This window comes from Ictidomys tridecemlineatus, chromosome 13 (genome assembly GCF_052094955.1).
Source record: "Ictidomys tridecemlineatus isolate mIctTri1 chromosome 13, mIctTri1.hap1, whole genome shotgun sequence".
NCBI lineage: Eukaryota > Metazoa > Chordata > Mammalia > Rodentia > Sciuridae > Ictidomys > Ictidomys tridecemlineatus.
Window position 1 is genome coordinate 17969253 of NC_135489.1, and position 19741 is coordinate 17988993.

Below are 19741 nucleotides of genomic sequence, written 5' to 3' on the forward strand. Positions count from 1 at the left end.
TATCATATAAAACTGGGTCTGTCCAAATTCAATGACTACATGAGATTATTGAACCACTAAAATGGGGCTAGTTTTGGTTCATATGTCTATGAATGTCAAAGAGAGAGGAGATTTTAAACAATTAGCACAAAAATAATTTATAATAATTTAGGAAATAATTTAAAATAGTTCAATAATAATTTTCATATCAAATTACGAGTTGAACTGATAGTTTTGCTATATTGTGTTACATAAAATACAATATTATAGTTAATTTCATCTGTTTCATTTTACTTTTTAACATGACTATTAGCAAATTAAATATATAGTTTACGTTAGGTTTCCACTGGACAGCACTATTCTAGAAGATTACATTATTACAGATAATATAGTTGGTAATCCATATAAATAAATAATGAAACTACCAATATACATCAAAGAGATAAAACTGAATATTTATTTATAATCATTACACCATATTTATTCAAACAACAGACACAATATTTTATTACCTGCACATTAAATTTACATAGTACACTATAACAACTACACTAATCAATTATATTTGTTAAAACCAGTGTAGAGACACTTTCAGCATCAGAGTAACAGAATTCTCAAAACACTTTAGACCTCTGTAGATGGTCAGTATACCTCTTCTGAGCATGTGTTCCCCTTGCAACAGCTGTACTATGGCAGTCTGTGTGGCAGGTACAATAATTATGCTTCCATCTTCACGGCCACAAACAAGCCGTCCATGTGCTGGTATGTACACACTTGCAGTCACTTTCAGAGGCTCATTACTATTAGGAATCACACTCAGCTGATCTATAATTCCAGCAGGACAAGGATTCAGTTTATCAAAGGCCTCTTGCAAGCTGATAGAGGTTGTCATTTTCAGCTCTGTAGAGATTTAATTTTGTATAAAAGAAAAATATTTACGCATGTTAAAAAATTACATCATTAGTTGATTCTGTAATATACCAATAAAGATCACATTCACCAAATATAATTCTTATAAGAAAATTATATATGAACATTCTGAATTTATTTCTCAGTGCTTAAGATTTAACATGCTAAATTAAGAGAATGAGGAAATTGCTACACATGATTTACTATTACCTTCGTCACCTTCCTGTTTATCAGGAGTGTCTGATATGTTCCAAATATTTAATCTTCCAGAGGAATCACCCTGAATTAATAGTTTATGGAAATATTCCTTGCATCCATAGAAGAACCGAGTAACAGGAGGACAAATTAGCAGCTGCCAAAAAATCATTCAAATATCTTTAATCATATTTTAATCAAAATATTTCACACATTACCCTTTTTTCAAATAAAGATGTTAAATACCTTGCCTAAGTACACAAGATAAAAAAGTATCAGCGGCATGATTATTTAACAGTATTTTAATATAATTTTGTAGCATTAATATGCATGTCGACCAATATTCAAATCAGGATAAAATAAATGTTCAAGGAAACAAACTATACAGTCTTTCTCTAAAATAAATAATTATACTCTTTATTTTATAAAATATGGTTACTAGTCACAATAAGTCAGTTTGTCTAATTGCCTGTTATTAAATAATTAATACAGAAGTATGCCACTCTACCAAAGAGAAAAGTCTCTACTTAAAAGGTCAAAAAGAAAGCTCACTAATCCTGCCTTTTTTGCTCACTCCTGATAAGTCACCAAAAATAAGAATGACATTAAAGCACCAGTCTTGTGTAACTAGGGGTCCCCATTTTTTGCAATGAGTATATTTTTCAACAAGCAATGTAATTTTACCTGAGTCATATAGACATAATTAATCTGAACCTAGCCTGAAATGTTAGGTACAGACTACTAGGAACAAAAACCATTCACTGGGTCATATGTATATTTTCCTTTTTCAAACAAATTTTCAGCATACGATTTTATGTCTTTAGTGAATCACTTATTTATAAGTAATTAAGTACTAAATTAAAATTTGGAGTATTAATTTACAAATACTGGAACATTCACGAATAGAATCTTAGCCTGAAGAGCAATAAGAAATACACTTCCATTTTGACAATTACAGTTAACAAATAATCTAGTTACCATTAGTTGTTTCATAAAAAGCACTAACTTATACAAACTAGATATATTAAGCATAATCAATTATTTGACTTTCCTTAAATACTGAGAATTTTAATTGAAAACTACATAATTATAAAGTTGCTACAATAGCAAAAATACTCATATGCCATATTTCAACATATGCACCTCTCGTACCACACAATACATATTTGATTTTAAAATGTATTAGGGGACTGATATTTAAAGAAAAATGATATGTTGTTTTGTTTTGTGCAGCATTTTTTTATTCAAGTCACTACCCCTTCATTTAACTGGTAGTGACTGTCTAACTAGGTTAGAGAGCAGTAAGCAGAAGTTTATGTTAAGTGAAGAGTGGATACGATATAGAGTATTTTAATTGTGCCTATGTGTATACATTCTGTATATCCAAAAGATTCCTGAAAAACAAAAACAATTCCCTACCCCTCACTACCCCACCACATAAAGATTGAACATAATCTTCAGAACCATAAATTGTGGAAATCCAGAACATCATCATAGAAAACTTAAATTCCAAAATCAAAGTTTCTTTCTTTTTTTTTCTTTTTTAAATCAGCATTCTTTTTTTTATTATTATTATTATTTTTTTTAATATTTATTTTTTTTTTAGTTCTCGGCGGACACAACATCTTTGTTGGTATGTGGTGCTGAGGATCGAACCCGGGTCGCACACATGCCAGGCGAGCGAGCTACCGCTTGAGCCACCTCCCCAGCCCCAAAGTTTCTTTCTTACTGCACACAGAACAGAGTCAAAAATCTAGTACTAAGAGCTATTGTATTTCAACTGCTAATGGATAAAATTAAGCAGGATTTTAGAAAATACAATAAGCTTTTATTTTATAGAGAAAAAAATATTTTACTCTTTATGTCTAGTATCTAATGAGTTAAATCTTTACATGGCTTTGGGGAGGCACTGCAATGACTGGTCAAGTAATGAACTATTATTAATCAGCATCATTACATAAGGACTTTTGCCCTTTTAAAATTATAAAATGAAACTACCAGTATATATCCAAGAGATAAAAATAAATATTTATTTATAATCATTACACCATATTTATTCAAACAATAGACACACTATTTTATTACCTGCACATTAAATTTACATAGTACACTAACAACTACACTAATCAATTATATTTGTTAAAACCAGTGTAGAGACACTTTCAGCATCAGAGTAACAGAATTCTCAAAACACCTTAGACCTCTGTAGATGGTCAGTATACCTCTTCTGAGCATGTGTTTTAACTGTATGAGAATGTAAAATAAATATATATCTGAATTTTATCAAAAGCTCAATTTCAATATGTAATCAGCATAAGATTATATGCACTTAGAGAAAAGTGAATGCTATTTTATAGACACATTAGGTATTGTAAAATAAGCAAATTTTGAATGTGCTTATAACTAATCATATCAAAATGTTTTATAATATTTAACACAGTGCCTTGAATTATATTAAATCTTTCAGGACCAGGGCTGTGGCTCAGTGGTTGAGCACTTGCCTCGAATGCAGTGAGGTACTAGGTTCAATCCTCAGCAACACATACAAAAACTAAATAAATAAAATAAAGATACTGTATTAAAAAAAATCTTTCAAATGCTTAGCTACCAAAATACAGCTGTAAAAATTTTGCAATATAACCATCAATTATAAATGATACCTGAAGAATTTTACCTCTTTATCTTTTCGATCCAAGAGGCTATGTTGAACAGGAGGAATTAAATTTTCAACTGCTTTCCCCACATCACTGCGGAATGAATCACTAGCTGGAAGGCAACTGAAAATTAGAAAAAGAACAATATTCACTTAAAATACTGACATTAGCTATTTTATCATTACGTATGATAACAAGGGTTTTTCTTTCTTTTTAAACAATGAACAAAAAAGAGATTTTTTAAATTAATATTACAAAAATATCCTCCTTCAAGCTGGGCACAGTGGTACACACCTGTAATCCCCGTGACTTGAGAAGCTGAGGCCAAGGCATTGCAAGTTTGAGGTCAGCCTCAGCAATTTAGTGAGACTGTCAGCAACTTAACAAGACCTTGTCTCAAAATAAAAAATAAAAAGGGCTGGAGTTGTAACTCTGTGGGGTAAAGCATCTTTGGGTTCAATCCTCGGCACAAAATTAATTAAATAAATAAATAATAAAAATATCCTTCTTCAAATAAAAAAAAAATCCACTTAATTTTTATACTCCAAAGTTAAATCAGCATTAAAAATCTAACTTAAAAAGCTCTGAATTTTTGGGCCTAAATTAAATATTATACTACATATGTTTTCATACTTTCCAGTTACACCCCAAATTCTGATCTTTTACTTTGATTAAAATCCTAACCTCTTATTTACTGCATACCTGGCAGGTAGTTTGTAAATATAACTTTGCCCATTTTCAGTCCAAATGATTACTTTATCTGCTGATACAAAGTCCCCTCCAGTCCAAGTCTGTCCATTTTCACTAGGACCTGAACACAACAGGGAATAATCTCCAGCATCAAATACCTACAAGGAACAAGAAATTCACCATCTAGTCCATGTTCTGATGATTTAAGTAAGATATAGCTCAGATACAGCAACATTTCAAAAAGTACTAACAAACTTCTATAAATATGTTTAATAAACTCAGGCCTTTCAAGTTTGATAACTCGGATGAAGACATCTTGTCAGTGAGCCCTTTGTGGCTGGGTCACCTTTAAGAGGGAAAAAAACAAGTTGGCTTCCTGCTGTGTGCCGCTCCTAGGCCATCAGGCAATACAGCAGGACCATAGGGCAGGGGTGTTCTGCACACAGGAACAGGAACCCTTACCTTTCCATAAAGAACGGCAATGCAGCCTCTGGCTCCTGTTTTAGCATATTTCTGGTAACATTTCTAACCACAACTCTTGACATTGGAGCATTTCCTTGTTTAACTTAGGTTACCAATGTTCTAAAATATTATAAATAGAAGTTAACATACTCCATTTCATTATTTAGTAAATTGGGTTTTTTGATTGTTCGTTTGTTTGCAGAGGGAATTGAACCCAGGGGCACTTAACCACTAAGTTACCGTCCCAGACCTTTTTTATATTTTATTTAGAGACAGAGTCTCGCTGAGTTGCTTAGGATCTTGCTAAATTGCTGAGGCAGGCTTTGAACTCAAAATCCTCCTTCCTCGGCCTCTCTCCAGAGTCACTGGGATTATAGGTGTGTCCCACCACACCCAGCTTATTTAGTAAATCTTACATGTAAAAGTCAAGTCACTATAATTTCACCAGCAACAGAGGGTACTGACTTTACACTGCCTTCCATCAGTAAAGTAAGGCATATCAGGCTTTACAAAGTGCCTTTACAAGGGTAATTTCCCAGGAACCTTCAAATCACTGCAGGAGAAATGCAAGCAACTATTGCTACCTCAGTTTACTGACACAAATAAGGGTAACATCACTTACTCAAGGTCACAGTTCCAATAAATGAAATAGCTAAGACTAAAAACCCTGGTCTTATAATTCCTAGCAGCATCATTCTTTCCACCACTTTCAATATTTAATGAAAGTACACTTTGTTTTGTTAGAAATCTTTCCCAGGAGAAATGAAAATTCTTCATGCCTTGATGGCCCAGAGGTTTTATTTTTCTCTTAAAAAAAATTATATATATGAGGTTGACTGTGCCAACCCATAAAATTAGAATAAACCTAGCTGAATTTCCCATGATTTGCAATAGTTTTTATGAGTATATAACATTAGGAATACAATAATAGCCAAGAAGAATCCAAAAAGAATAATGAAGGGAGACCCGCCTTCCAGCGCTATGATCTAAAACAAATGATATAGCTATAAAAGTTAAAATAATACAGCACTGTATTGGTGCATGAATGCATGGACAAATTAAGCAGTCTAGGAACAGGCAAAATGGCATATTTTCAAGGCACAATGGAAAAGTAAATGGATTGTTCAACATATGGCATCAGAAACAGGGCATCCTTTTGCAATGAAAATACAGTTGTATTTATATCACCATTTATACAATATAATTTCAAGATAAAAGAATCAGATGTCTATAAGGTAAAACCATAAGAATATTAAGTAAATTGAGTATTTTTTAATCTCAACTTATAGTAAGCCCCTTAAAAACATGTCACAATTATTCTAGAAACCATAGAGATGATATTGGACTATATTAAAATGAAAAACTTCTTTATGGAAATAAATATCTAAAAATATCACTCTGGCATGTTGTTGTACTATCTCAGTGTCTGTATTAATACATAATTTCTCTGATGTTAATGAAGCTGAGCACCTTTCTATACATTTACTGGCCATCTGGCTTTCCTCTTTGGCGAAATATTTTGTCTATTTTCTTGCTAGGCTTTCTGTATTTTCCTTCTTGATTTGTAGGACCTGGCTTCCTATAAATACTGAATAAGTTCTTCATCATATGTGAATGCTCTATCTTCTCTCATGTGTGTTGCCTTTTCACTTACATATGCATTTTTAAAAATAAAAGTGTCTGTTTCGTTTAATTATAAAATGCTTATAACAGTCACAAAAGAAACCCCTACTAGATATTGCCTCTGGAGAGGGGAAAGGAAGCACCAGGGAAAGGGTATGAAGCAGACTCGCTTTTCACTTTATCTTCTTGCATAGCTCTTTCATTACTAATAAGATGGTTTATTACTAACCCATGATAAGATAGGTTATAATGCTTTTGTGTTGTTCTAATATGCTACATTCTAGAGTAATTTATTAAGCAGGACTAAATAACTTAACTAATACGCCTACCCTTAGAGAGTTCTGAGGATTAAAAGAAAAAATACTCAGAAAGCTTTCAAAAAAGTGCTACGCAAGAAAAAAGTTCTCAAAACATGCTGACCACTTTTCTATTACAGAAATATTAATTCTGGAAACATAGAAATAATATACTCCCTCCGTCATTAACTCTGAGGTGCTGGAAGAAGACCTTCACAACTCCAAGAAGCCAGGAAAAAAAAAAATGGCATTTGGGTCTAACAACACCCTACAAAGAAATATATGTCCTGAAGAACATGTGCTCATACTGCTTTTATGTATAGATGAGAGAGTAACTAAAACAGTAGCAAAATGTAGGAATTAAGATCAAAAAATCACTAACCGAATTATTCCATGAATGAAAACAAAACAAGACAACTAAAGCCAAGTACCAAGTATTTCTCAAAAGTATCAAACCAAGCCAGGCACAGTGATGCATACTTGTAAACCCACAGGCTCAGGAAGCTGAGGCAGGAAGACTGACTGCAAGTTCAAAGCCAGCCTTAACAAGTTAGCGAGGTCCTAAGCAATTCAGCAAGACCCTGTCTCTAAATAAAATATTTTAAAAGGGCTGGGGGTGTAGATCAGTAGTTAAGTACCTGTGGGTTCAATCCCCAGTATCCAAAAAAAAAATCAAACCAGACATAAATTCTAAAGAAGTCTTTCACCAAGCAACTCTTTATGACTATCTCTGTAAGTCTGATAAACCAATATCTTAAAAGATAAAAATAGAGTTTCTTACTTATGTAGTCATCTTACCCTCCAATATTTGGAGCACACAACCAAAAGTGACCTTTGTGTGAATGCACAAAAAGAGATGCTTTGACAATTCTGACAATAAATTGGTTTGGATTCCTCCTCAAATATTGGCTCAGTATCCTGAAAAGAAAAACATTTGTAAAACTTCAGGAATAGTTTTGTTGTCAGTTAAAATTATCACCCAACGCTAAAGACACCAACATAAAATAAAGGCATTGCTTGATACGTTCATCATTTTAGCCCCGCGGTTAGGAGAAAGGTAATTACAAAACAGCAAAAATATACTCTGAAACATAGCTGGGCACAAACATCTTGGCTACAAAGCTACCCAGGATTTGTGTCCTGATGAGTCAGTGTGTCATCAGTCTTGTAGCAAAGGCAGATGATAAAATTTTGCCTTGATCCTAATTTCTGTAAGTATATGTGTTTTAGGGAAGGAAGGGAGGGAGGGAGGGAGGGAGGGAGGAGAGAGACAACAAAAAAAAAACATGATCAGTTCTTCTAGGATCTCCCATGCCTAAAATTTCTCTAGCTCCAGGGAACAGCATCAATACTGTCAGAAAATTGATCTGCCCTTCTTACTGATTTAAAAAGAGAAAGACAGAGAGAGAGAGAGAGAGAGAGAGAGAGAGAGAGAGAGAGAGAGAGAGAAGAGAAGAAAAAGAACTAAGAATCCATGCCCATCATACTGAGACAGAGACTAAAATTGACTTCATGTACTTTTCACAGTGGATTGCTTTATGTTTTCCCTCAAGCAAACTACCTTTTAACTTAATTTAAGCAAAAGCCACAGAGGAAAACTCTACCTCTTCTGTTCCTCTACTTCACGTTCTGTGCAATGTGTTTCTCTATTTCCTAATCTTGGTGGTGCAGATGTCATCAGCAAAGAGAAAGAAATAATTCACTCACACATGCAGCACCCTAGAGATCTTTTATACTATGTCTCTAGGACCACAAAAAAGAAATCGCCTTTTCCTTCCCTTTTAAAAAAAGGAGGGAAGGGAGGAGTGTGTCCACTGAAACTTTAGATGTCAGAATAAGACCAGAGAAAACAAGCCCAGTCTCACTTGTCTCACCTGCATGCCACTTATTTCAGAGGTGACGATCCACACCTTCAAGATGCCTGTCACTGAAAGTGCTACCACAGTGTCCTCTAAATCAAGAAGTGACAAGAAATCCAGGTTACAAACATAGCATGCTTTCTCTCTAAATGTTAAAACAGTTTGTTTTAATGAAATTAACAATAGCAGTTTCATAATTGGCAGAAAAACATAATTCTCTTTCATGAAATAGAAATAAGCTTTTGAAACATAGGTTAATTAAAAATCACCAACAATTCATAATTCAAGGAAAATTGTTTCAGTTACTTAATTTTTTATTTCCAATCACCAAGTTTTTAATGATATCAACTGTTCTTGATTAATAGATTAACAAAGAAATTTTATTATTCAAAATTCACAACTTTCATTTAGTTACCACAGATAAGCAAGGCACTCATATTCTTCCCCCTTCCTCTACTACTGGCCTGCCTTCCAGTTACTTTACTGCATAGTACCCACAGGCTGTGATCAAAAGAAAAACATGTGTGACACTATATGGTTGTCATCCATGGTTCCTGGCTCTTACTGCCTCCCCAGGGCAGACCAAATAGATTATGTTTCCCCAAGGCAGGTGGCAGCCAGGAAGAAATTCTCTGACCTACACTATCTGATAGTAGATCACAAGACTTTATTCCATTAGGTGTCTTGCCCCATAGACACCCCAAGAAAAGGGTTGAGAGAGTTTTGGAACAGCTCAACACACAGAGAGTCCTGTAAAGTGTTACTCCTTGAGAGGGCCTGGAAGTTCCATGCTCCCTTCTCTTTACCATCCTATGCATTTCTTCATCTTTGCCCTTTGTAATATCCTTAATAATAAGCCAATAAACATAAGAGTTTTCCTAAGTTCTTCGAGCCATTCAAGCAAAATTAACTGAACCTGAAGAGGAAGGTGTGGAACCTCCTATTTGTAGCTGGTCAATCACAACACAAGCACAGGTAAAAACCTGGGGACCTGTGACCGGCATCAAAACTGGGACAGGGAAGAAGTCTTGCATCTGAGCCCTTAACCTGTGGGATCCGATGCTATGCCCAGCCAGTGTCAGAACTGAAAGGACTGCTGGCTGATGTCCTCTACAGATCTGATGGTGTGCGTGCCGGTGGGGTGAAATCCCCAAACCTTTTGAGGTCACCTCAATTCATAAGTCTCAGTTCAGGAACCAGTCACAACACCATAGTAAATATATGTAAACTTTTGAGAGGACAAGACTTCAGAGTTAGGGAGATGTATGGTAAAATCAAAATTGCTTTTTTCTTTACTAATGAACCAATGAACTATGGATAACTTAACGAACCTATCTTAAATTTGGTATACTTACCTAAAAGCAAATAGAAATGGATAACCACAGGGCCTATCCTAATAGGCTGTTATCAAAATTAAGATACACCTTAGGTATAACATTAGTATATACCTATCCTTAATAAAGCTTAGTCACTGCTTTTGCTAAAATAATTGTTTGCATCTTTAAGTAAAAAACCTCATCATATCACATGCAGTAGTTCCCTAGGCAACAGAAGGCACTGGAATGCACTGATCACAATTCATGACCCCTATATAGTAAAGCTATAACACAACAATATATCTAAAATTCTGAAATACCCATAGACTAGAAAAAGGTAACTGCTGATTGAAAATTGCATGTTTGCAACATTATAAACAGATAACATCTAGAATTGCATGGACTCCAAAAAATTTTCCATTAAAGTTACATTCTATTCCATTTAGACCAAAGTGCACATGCATATAGAGTATAAAAATTCAAAATATGCAAACTGCTTGGTCACAAAAATAGTCCCTTTTTAAAGAAGTCATTGATTGTAACTAAGATTGGAGGTAAACATCTAAAAACTGAGTTCCCTATTGCCTGGAATATTAAATCAAATCTCATTTCACTATTATGCTCAGGAAGAAAGCTGTAATTCTCCACTACACATCACAACCCACGTTGCTTCGGGCATTCTTAGCAGAGACTATTCATCGTCTAGAGTGGGAGCCAGCAAGCTACAGTGCATGGATCAACTCCAGCCCACTCAAGAGACAGCAAAGGCAAGCTCCCACAGAGTTGAAGACACTTCCTTCATGTAAGCAACGGAACACAGTAACAACTCTGGAGTCCGTCTGGCCTCCAGTCAGCCAGACCTAAGAACCTCTGGGTTCTTAGGCAAAGACTCTGCCACCCTAAACCTCATCAGTCTCCTCATTTATATGAGAAATAACAACAGCAAGTATCTCAAGGGGTACTGTGAAACTTGGTCAAATACAACTGGTTAGCATATTATACCGGATACTGTAAGCACTCAATAAATAAAGTCCCTGTGGTGGTAGGAGCTAACAGTCAATCTCTATAGAAAAATACCTAACTATGTAGCCACTGGGAGAAAAAGCCTCAATAGGCTTAAAATAACATACACTCAACATTCAGCATTTATCAATGTTCTTTTCTTAAATAATTTATATTTGCTCTCAAGGTTGTTACTGAAAGATTTTTAATTCAAAACAAATGAACAAAAGACAGTAATATTTATGTCAAGTATGTACCAGACAGGATCTTTTTTCAAAATATATTTATTTGTTCTACTAAGTAATGCATAACAGCAGAATGCATTTTGACACATCATACATAAATGGAGTATAACTTCTCATTTGTCTTTACCAGGAGCTTTGATTAATCTCCTCCCTTTTCAATTTCTCCACATGAAACAGAAATACTTCCTGTGTCTCTTAGCAAGTGACAAAACCACAATCCATAAATATACAGGTGAAGTCACAGTTTCTCCCATCATACCCAAAAAGGGTTACAATACCCCTCCTCCACTTCAGAAAATCACATGTGGCTGAGGCCCACAGCTAGTGATTCCTCCCATAGAATGAAGACAATGTAACATGTTAAATCTTAATTAAATCAAATTCTCCGTTATGAAGCAGGAAACAGATGACAAATTATTAAAGCTATTATTTCTTAATTTTCTTCTTTTTTCTTACATAATATAATCAAAATTATTAATTTTAACAAATTATAGAATTTGACAGTAAACCAAGCAGTAAGTCATACAGCAGACATCTAAAGGGAACACACTGACCTTGTGTCCGATGGGATCGAATAATACTCATGGAGCTAATCCAGTCTGGTGATATCTTTGATACTAAGGAGTATAACACCTCCAGGCTGGTAGCATCCACCACAAGGATTTCAGGGTAATGTCCATGGCATAAAAGTCTTCCTTCTCGCTGACTTCCAACAGAGAATTGGTAGAACTATATTCATGTTAAAAGGAAAAAGGATTTTTAAAGGTCCCTTTTTAGCTCAGATACTTAAATGAATAGCATTCATCAAGCTTACTATGATATTTTCCTAAATACTAAACTCTTCCAGTAATATTTTCATGTAAGTACTATATAGTTCATATTAAATGTGTGTAGTACAAACATAAAAATACATCAATTTCTATTAATAATTTTAAACATATAACAAAACTTATTCTTTTCCTAGCCTTGTATCCTCCGTTTTGAACTGTTTGGGGGCAGAATTCATGATAATTCTTTCTTTTATTCTCATAACTAGCATCTAAAACAGAATTTTTTGAGTTAACGTGCAAAGCACCTGAATAACTCCAGCTTCACAAATCAAATCAAGAGTAGCTCAGGTGGGTCACAAAAACAAAATACAAATTCTAAATGAATGGTAAGAGGTGAGTACAGGCTTATAATTACTAAGTATAACTAAATAAATCTAAAGTAAAGGATAATTGACATGCTAATAATCAGAATTAGATTCCAATTAAACGAAGTGTTATTTCAGATAAGTGTATAAGAAAACTGTATAAATACAGCATGCATTTACACTTTGTAGAAGAAAAAATAGCAGAAGAATCAATATAATCCTGATCCATGTTCCACTAATACCAATAACTACTAATACCAATAACTAGCAATAACTACTCAAGAGGCTAGATGGTTTTCCACCAACCACAGAGTAGAGGAAGAATATCTATCAAAACAAGACCAATACATATCAAAGGACCTGTCTTCCCTCAGCCTCAAAAAACAGGCAACTCTTTAGTGGACTCAATCTCCTAGAGGATTTTTACAGGTGAAGACATTTCTGGACTTCTAAATGAATCACAGGAGCATAAGCAAGGCAAAGCACAGAGGCCAATGTTGTAACTACTCCACACTATGAAATCCTGGGTCCAGTCTGCCTCACACTCTTTAATCCTATTCTCAGAACTTGACGTTGTTATACAGGAATACACTCTTATCTTAATTGTGGAGTACCTATATGCAAAGGAGTACAACTCTGATGTTGCACAAAAGAGTAAACATTGATCCTGGAACAAATCAACTAAATGTAAGGTAGCACCTCTAAAACAGGGGTGAGGTTATGGAGGTGTGGTGGCTAATCAAATGCAGATTACCACAGTGGGCAGCTCTAGATCTCAGAAGTTCAATCCAAAACACAACACAGCAAAGGAGATTCCCAGGGACTGCCAAGCAGCACAACAGAAAAATGCCACAGTAGAAAAAGAAAAGAAAAGAAAGAAAGAAAAATGCCACAGTAATTAGCCTTGAACTCCATAAGGGGAGGATGTAGCAAGGTGGAAAGGCAAGGTGCAGTGAAGCAATCTGTCAGTATTCATCCACCACCAGCAAGGAGAGATGTGCACTACAGCCACTAGAGAGGGACTCCCTCCTGAGGGTGGGATACTTTATTAGAATTGCCTGGCTAAACAACTCCCACCTTTTGCTGTAAAGTCAAATTCAAACACTCGATCTTCTAATTCAACTTCCATAACACTTTGATACTAGCAAAGAAAGTATCCTAAATGGAGAAGCAAGTTTTTCACACATTAAAAAAAAAAAAAAAGAATGTCCCACATAGTAATTTAATAAACTGGCAATGCCTTGTGAGTTCAGTTAAGTGTCAATGTCACCAAAGTTTATCATCTCTGAGGATATAAAAAAAGTACTTTCTTCTGAATTGCAAAGGAAACTGCTACCACACTAGTAAATTTTCCACAAAGTGTCTTCTATTTAGAGATGGCAGCCAATCTAAATATAGAAGGGCTAATATGGGATTTGAAAAATAGCAGGCACTGAAAATATGTTGAACAAAACAGATAATTTTCCATAATATGTAAGACGAAAGTTTTTAAAACATAAATCAAAACTGTACGACAGTCAAAATAATTGTTAAAATTAAACTAAGTTATAAAATCAATGAATCTACATCATTTTATTCCCACTTTTCTGTCTACATACCTTATCGATTCCTCACATGATAAAAATAAATATATGCCTTTTAAATAAAAAGCACATACCCTAAAAACATTGATGAAGCTATTTCTTAAATTTGCCAGGGCAATAGATAGCCAGGGAAGACCCCACATCACACTGATCACCACCTCCCCACAAACATTTTCCTTTACTTTTAAATTTTGTTGGAGCACCTTCCGGATTAATTTTGTTAGTTTGTTTTAAGGGAGGCAATGTGATGCAAGGGCAGGACGCAGTGTCCAGAGTCAGACAAATCTGATGAGGAATCTTAGCGCCAGGAATGACTCACTGTGACGCGTGGGCAAGTCATTTTATCACTCTAGGCTTCAGCATCCTTTTACGTAAATTGATACATTCCAAATTTAATTTTTAAGGATGCAGGGAAGATTAAATGAAACACAATACAGGAAACTCCTCTAAGTAGTACCTCAAGAAATGAGGTACTACTCATTTCTTGAGGTACCACTCTCTTCTTCTTCCTTTCCTTCCCCAATGAGAAAATGATTGATCATATTTCCTATATACCTCATAATATTCTCAACTCTCAATATAGTAGACAACAAAGAAACTGAAGCAGAGAGATATTAAATTATAAAAAAGAATACCAGGAATACATGTCAGAAGTTACAAGTTCCTGTGTAATACTCTACATATTGAGCCAGGTGTACGAAATAGTCATTTCTTTTGACAGAGTTGGGAAGTATTTAAAATGAGCTCAAAGGCCAAACCTAGTGCTTACTTCAACAGCACATATACTAAAACTGGAACGATGCTGAGAAGATTTGCATAGCCCCTACACAAAGATGACACGTGAAATCCTGAAGCACTCCATATGTTTTGCTCCAGGCTTGGGATTCAAGCAGTGGGAGTCCTGCTTCTCAGCCAGGTGGGTGTAAGAGGGAAAATTCATTGGAATTCAGTATCAGGCAGTCAGTGTTTCTTGGAGACTCAGAAATATAGTATCATTGAACAAGGAACAAGAAAGTACATTGGAGCCAAATCGATAGTGGCCCTGGCCATGATGCTGGTTCACCGCAGATGGGAGGGATAACAGAGAAACACAACAGACAAATTTGAGATGGAAAAAACTTTAGATCAGAAACGCAGCCTGAACTTAGCGGATCCACAAGCTGCACAACAAAGTGGTGTCTGAAAAGTGCTCTGCATTTCTCAACTGGCAACTGGAAAGCTGAGGAGGGAGCCATCTCGAGGCAGCCACTGTGCAGCTGCTGCTGCAGGAGCAACATTGCATCACACCAAGCATTGCCATGTTGCCCCTGCAAGCACCTTGCAGGAGGCCTAGGGTATACCTGGAATATAAGTGAAACAAGCACACACCAGATTGTACCTATGGGGATTCAAGCCAAAAAGACAGGGGAGTGCAACTCACTTTCCCTTTGAGTCTGGTGGCTCCCATGACCCGCTGAAGAGTCAGGAAACTGAACAGAGGGGTGAATTGGGGAGCAAGTAGAATTCCTGGGAGGCTCCTGAGTTCCAGAATCCCCACAGACACTGGCATCAGCCTGGCCCTGGGGTATGTTGATTTAATCTCTCCAGAGCTAGGCTCCCTCACCACTCCAGCCAAAAATTAAAAAAAAAAAAAAAAAGTTAAGCCTGATAGATCTAAGTCCTAGCTGTTTTAACTTCTCTCTTAGAACTCTGCAGGCCCACCCTGGGAATGCATCTGTCTAAACTGTCGAGACAAAACTCCAACCAACAGGACTTCCCATTCTGTCCTACCTTATACTGATGAGAAGAGAAGCTGAGAGCCATTTCAACCAGCTTCAGTTTTAGGCCACTCAAAGCTAGCAGCTCAGAGAACAACACAAAAAGAGGAAGAGGAAGGGGTTAACAACCCTCAGCCCTTGCGCTCCCTCTCTCTGTACATAGCCCAAGAAGAAATGGAAAGGACGGACAGGCATAAGCAGGGACCGTCCACCCTTATTAACTGTTTTGACTACCACAGGGCAATGGACAAAATTCTTTCATTATGAATTGCTGAGAGCCATTGCCAAGTAGGAATGACACATCAAAATTTTCTTGTCAGCCTACCCCATGTTACTTAGAGGAAGGACTCTCCATTGTGGAAATGGGCTTGTCTTAGACTCAGGTCATTTGCAGTGACATTGCATGCATGCTTGAGTAAGGTGACCTTGCTCAAGGACCAGGGCGGATCCCGGTTTAGAGCTGATCAGGTTTTAGGGAGTATCCCATGCTTGGGTTTAGGGCGGTTCCAGGTTTAAGGTGTACCCTGCTGGGAATAGGGCGTATCCTGCTGCCTCAGGCGCCCTGCTCCTTGAGTTCCCCTTGAGTTGAGCAGGATTCAGAGAGTATTTGGGATTCAGAACGTGATTTTCCCCAGAACGTGTGCAGCGTGCTGGTGTGAGTTCGGGAATAAAGAATTGCTGTTTTGAATCTACAAGGCTGTGAGTGGCTCGTGATTTTGTGCCCAGCCAGACTGCGGCAATGAATCTTTTATCCGGGCTGGGATTGTGGCTCAGTGGTACAGTGCTTGCCTAGCATGTGTGAGGCACTCACTGGGTTCAATCCTCAGCACCACATAAAAAATAAAGAAAGAAAGAAAGAAAGATATCGTGTCCACCTACAACTAAAAAAATTTTTTTTAAAAAGAATCTTTTATCCTTTTTTTCTCTCTTTTTCTTTTTGTGTTCTTGCTGTGTTGATTTGTTTGTAGGTATATACATATTTATTTCTTTTCCTTTCTCAGTTTTAGTATTTTTTGTGTTTTGTTTTGTACAATAGCTATTCTTCCTTGTCTTTTAAGGGTTAGGGCTTTTGGTTTATCTATTTTGACTTTGTTTCATTTTTGTTTGCTTTTCTTGTTTATCTTTCTCTCCATTATTCTGCTAACAGCTGAGTTCTCTCGTTTCCTATTTCTCTCTCCTTTACTTGGGTTTTTCTATTATCCCTCCTCCTTCTCTATAACCACACCAGATACATCTCTTCTGCATTATCTCTGTTCATATTTTGAACACTCTGAACTCTCTTCTACCTTCCTATCACATTTTCTTTTCTCTTGATAAACTTCATTTTATCATCTGTTAGAACTGTTAGGTCTATATTACTCCACCCACTCATGTTGTTGCAGTTATTGGTGCTGTGGATGACACAGTTGACTTCTGCTGTGCATTTAACTACCAGACTTGGTTCGTGGCTATTTATTGTTTTTTGCTAACAACTGGTAACCCCTCCATTCCTATTTTCATGGTAATCACTGTTGGGAACGCCATAGTAGGCACCCGGTATTTATTTTAATGCTGTATATTGTTTGCCTTCATTGCTGCTGTTGTTTCTTTCTCCTTTTTCTGTGCAGTGCTGGGAATCTGCAGGGATACTACAAGTTCACAGGGCAAAGACTCTGCTGCTAAACTAAACCCAGCCAAAAGACTGTTCACCTTGTTCTACATACAAATTCGCCTCACTCAAATGTCAATTGTACTTTAATAGAAAGAACAGAAGAAACATAACCCCAAACTAACGATCAGGCCCCAAATAGGAACAGCCAGCAAGGGAAGGGGTCAGGTTCTACTCCTGGACATTCGTTCCTACAACAAAAACAGAATTAAAACAAAGGTGGTGGACATCACATCTTCAGTGGGGTCTTAATCTACATAACTCTAGAACACTGGCAAAAGGAGGCTGGGCCCTAGAAAGATCCACACGTAAGAGTGAAAGACTCATCTATCCCAATACATGTACAAAACCCAACACAGGAAAACAAGAAAAAGCAAGGTAACATGATGCCACCTAAAGTTCATAATTCAACAGCAACGAACTCCAAAGACATTGAAGTGAATGAAATATCAGATAAAGAATTCAAAAGCATGCTTATAAAAATGATCAAAGAATTCATAATTTCTCATTCAGCTGGTTTGTTGGAGTATAGAAATGTAACTGATTTATAGGTGTCATTTTTTTACCTTTCTACTTTGCTGAATTAACTTGTAAGTTCTAGAAGTTTTCTGGTGGAGTTTTTTGGGTCTTCTAAATATAGAATCATGTCATTGGCAAACAGAGAAAGTTTGAGCTCTTCTTTTTCTGTTCACACTCCCTTAATGTCTTTCTTTTGCCTAATGTTCTGGCAACAGTTTCAAGAACTATGTTGACTAGAAGTGGTGAAAGTGTAGATCTCAAAAAGCAAAATCAATAATCAATAAATGGCATGGTATCAAATTAAAAGCTTCTTCACAGCAAAGGAAACAAGAGCATGAAGAGAGAGCCTACAGAATGGGAGAAAATCTTTGTCACCTGCACCTCAGATAGGACATTAATTCCCAGGATATATAAAGAAGTTAAAAAAAAAAAACACTTTAAAAAAATAACCCAATCAATAAAACCAAAAGAAGTGAACAGATACTTCTCAGAATAAGAAATACAAATGGTTGACAAATATATGAAGAAAAGTTCAACACTTCTAGCAATTAAAAAAATGCAAATTAAAACTACACTGAGATTTCATCTCACTCCAATCAGAATGGCAATTATCAAAAATACAAGTAACAAAAAAATGTTGGTGAGGTTAGGGAGAAAAGGTACACTCATACATTGCTGGTGGGTCTGCAAATTTTTGGTGCAACCACTATGGAAAGCAATATGGAGATTCCTCAAAATGCTAGGAATGGAACCACAATTTGACCCAGCTATCCCACCCCTTAGTATATATCCAAAGGATTTTAAATCAGCATTCTATAGTGTCGCAACCGCATCAATGTTTATAGCAGCTCAATTCATAATAGCTAGGCTATGGAGTCAACCTAGGTGCCCTTCAACAAATGAATGGATAAAGAAAATTTGATATACATACACAAAGGAATATTACTCAGCCATGAAGAAGAATGACTTTATGACATTTGCCAGTAAATGGCTGGATCTGGAGACTATCAAGCTATGTGAAATAAGCCAATCTCAAAAGGCCAAAGATCAAATGTTTCCATTGATATGTGGAAGCTAACTCACAATAGAGGGGAAAGAGGACTAGATATTCAGTAGATTAAATAAAAGGGAAAGAAAGGAAGGGAAAGGGTATAGGAAAAGAAAAGAAGAGAATTAATTCAGAATAATTTTCCTATTTACATACACAAAATATACCATAGTAAATCCCACCACTGTGTACATCCAAAAGAATGGGGTCCTAATTAGAATAAGATATATTCCATGCTTGTAAAGTTTATCAAAATGAATTCTACTGCCACATATAAATAAAAAGAACCAATAAAAAAATGATTAAAGAATTTCAAGAGAACACAGAAAAAAAACTGAAAAGTGAGAAATTAAATGATAGAGATTTTTTTTTTCTTGGTATCAGGGATTGAACCTAGGGGAACTTAACCACTAAGTTACATACCCAACCCTTTTTATTTCTTATTTTGTGATAGGGTCTCATTAAGTTGCTTAGGGTCTCGCTAAGTTCCTGAAGTGGCTTTGAATTCATAATCCTCTTATGTCAGACTCCAAAGTCACTGGGATTATAGGCATACAGCATCACACCCAGCAATGGAGACAGAGATATTGAAAAAGAACTAAATAGAAATCTTGGGGAAAAAAACAATAATTTTTTTTTTTAATGTTAAGTTAAAAGACTCTCTAATAGAGTAGACCATACTGAAGACAGAATTTCAGAGCTGGCAGATGAAGTGGCCAGCCTTGAACATTCACATAGTATTAAAGCAAAGAAAATAAGTAAACATGGCTGGGCACAGTGCACACCTGTAATCTCAGCAGCCCAGGAGGCTGAGGCAGCAG

The 19741-nt window shown here is 36.0% G+C and overlaps 1 protein-coding gene and 1 non-coding gene across 7 annotated transcripts in view; one reads left to right on the forward strand and one right to left on the reverse strand.

Annotated features, from left to right (window-relative positions):
• Wdr7 (WD repeat domain 7) overlaps window positions 1–19741 on the reverse strand; it is a 327637-nt gene that overhangs the window by 267786 nt on the left and 40110 nt on the right. For all 6 annotated transcript variants that reach the window (XM_040272677.2, XM_078029968.1, XM_005323039.3 and 3 more), the window contains 7 exons: window positions 11785–11959; window positions 8683–8759; window positions 7607–7726; window positions 4440–4585; window positions 3758–3860; window positions 1099–1240; window positions 631–879 (listed from right to left, as the gene is read on the reverse strand). In XM_040272677.2, coding sequence (XP_040128611.1) covers window positions 631–879; window positions 1099–1240; window positions 3758–3860; window positions 4440–4585; window positions 7607–7726; window positions 8683–8759; window positions 11785–11959 — 1012 coding nt within the window. The remainder of the gene's footprint in view (window positions 1–630; window positions 880–1098; window positions 1241–3757; window positions 3861–4439; window positions 4586–7606; window positions 7727–8682; window positions 8760–11784; window positions 11960–19741) is intronic.
• LOC120886671 (U6 spliceosomal RNA) lies at window positions 14710–14816 on the forward strand. The gene has a single exon (XR_005729751.1). It is a non-coding gene; the product is annotated as a U6 spliceosomal RNA (small nuclear RNA).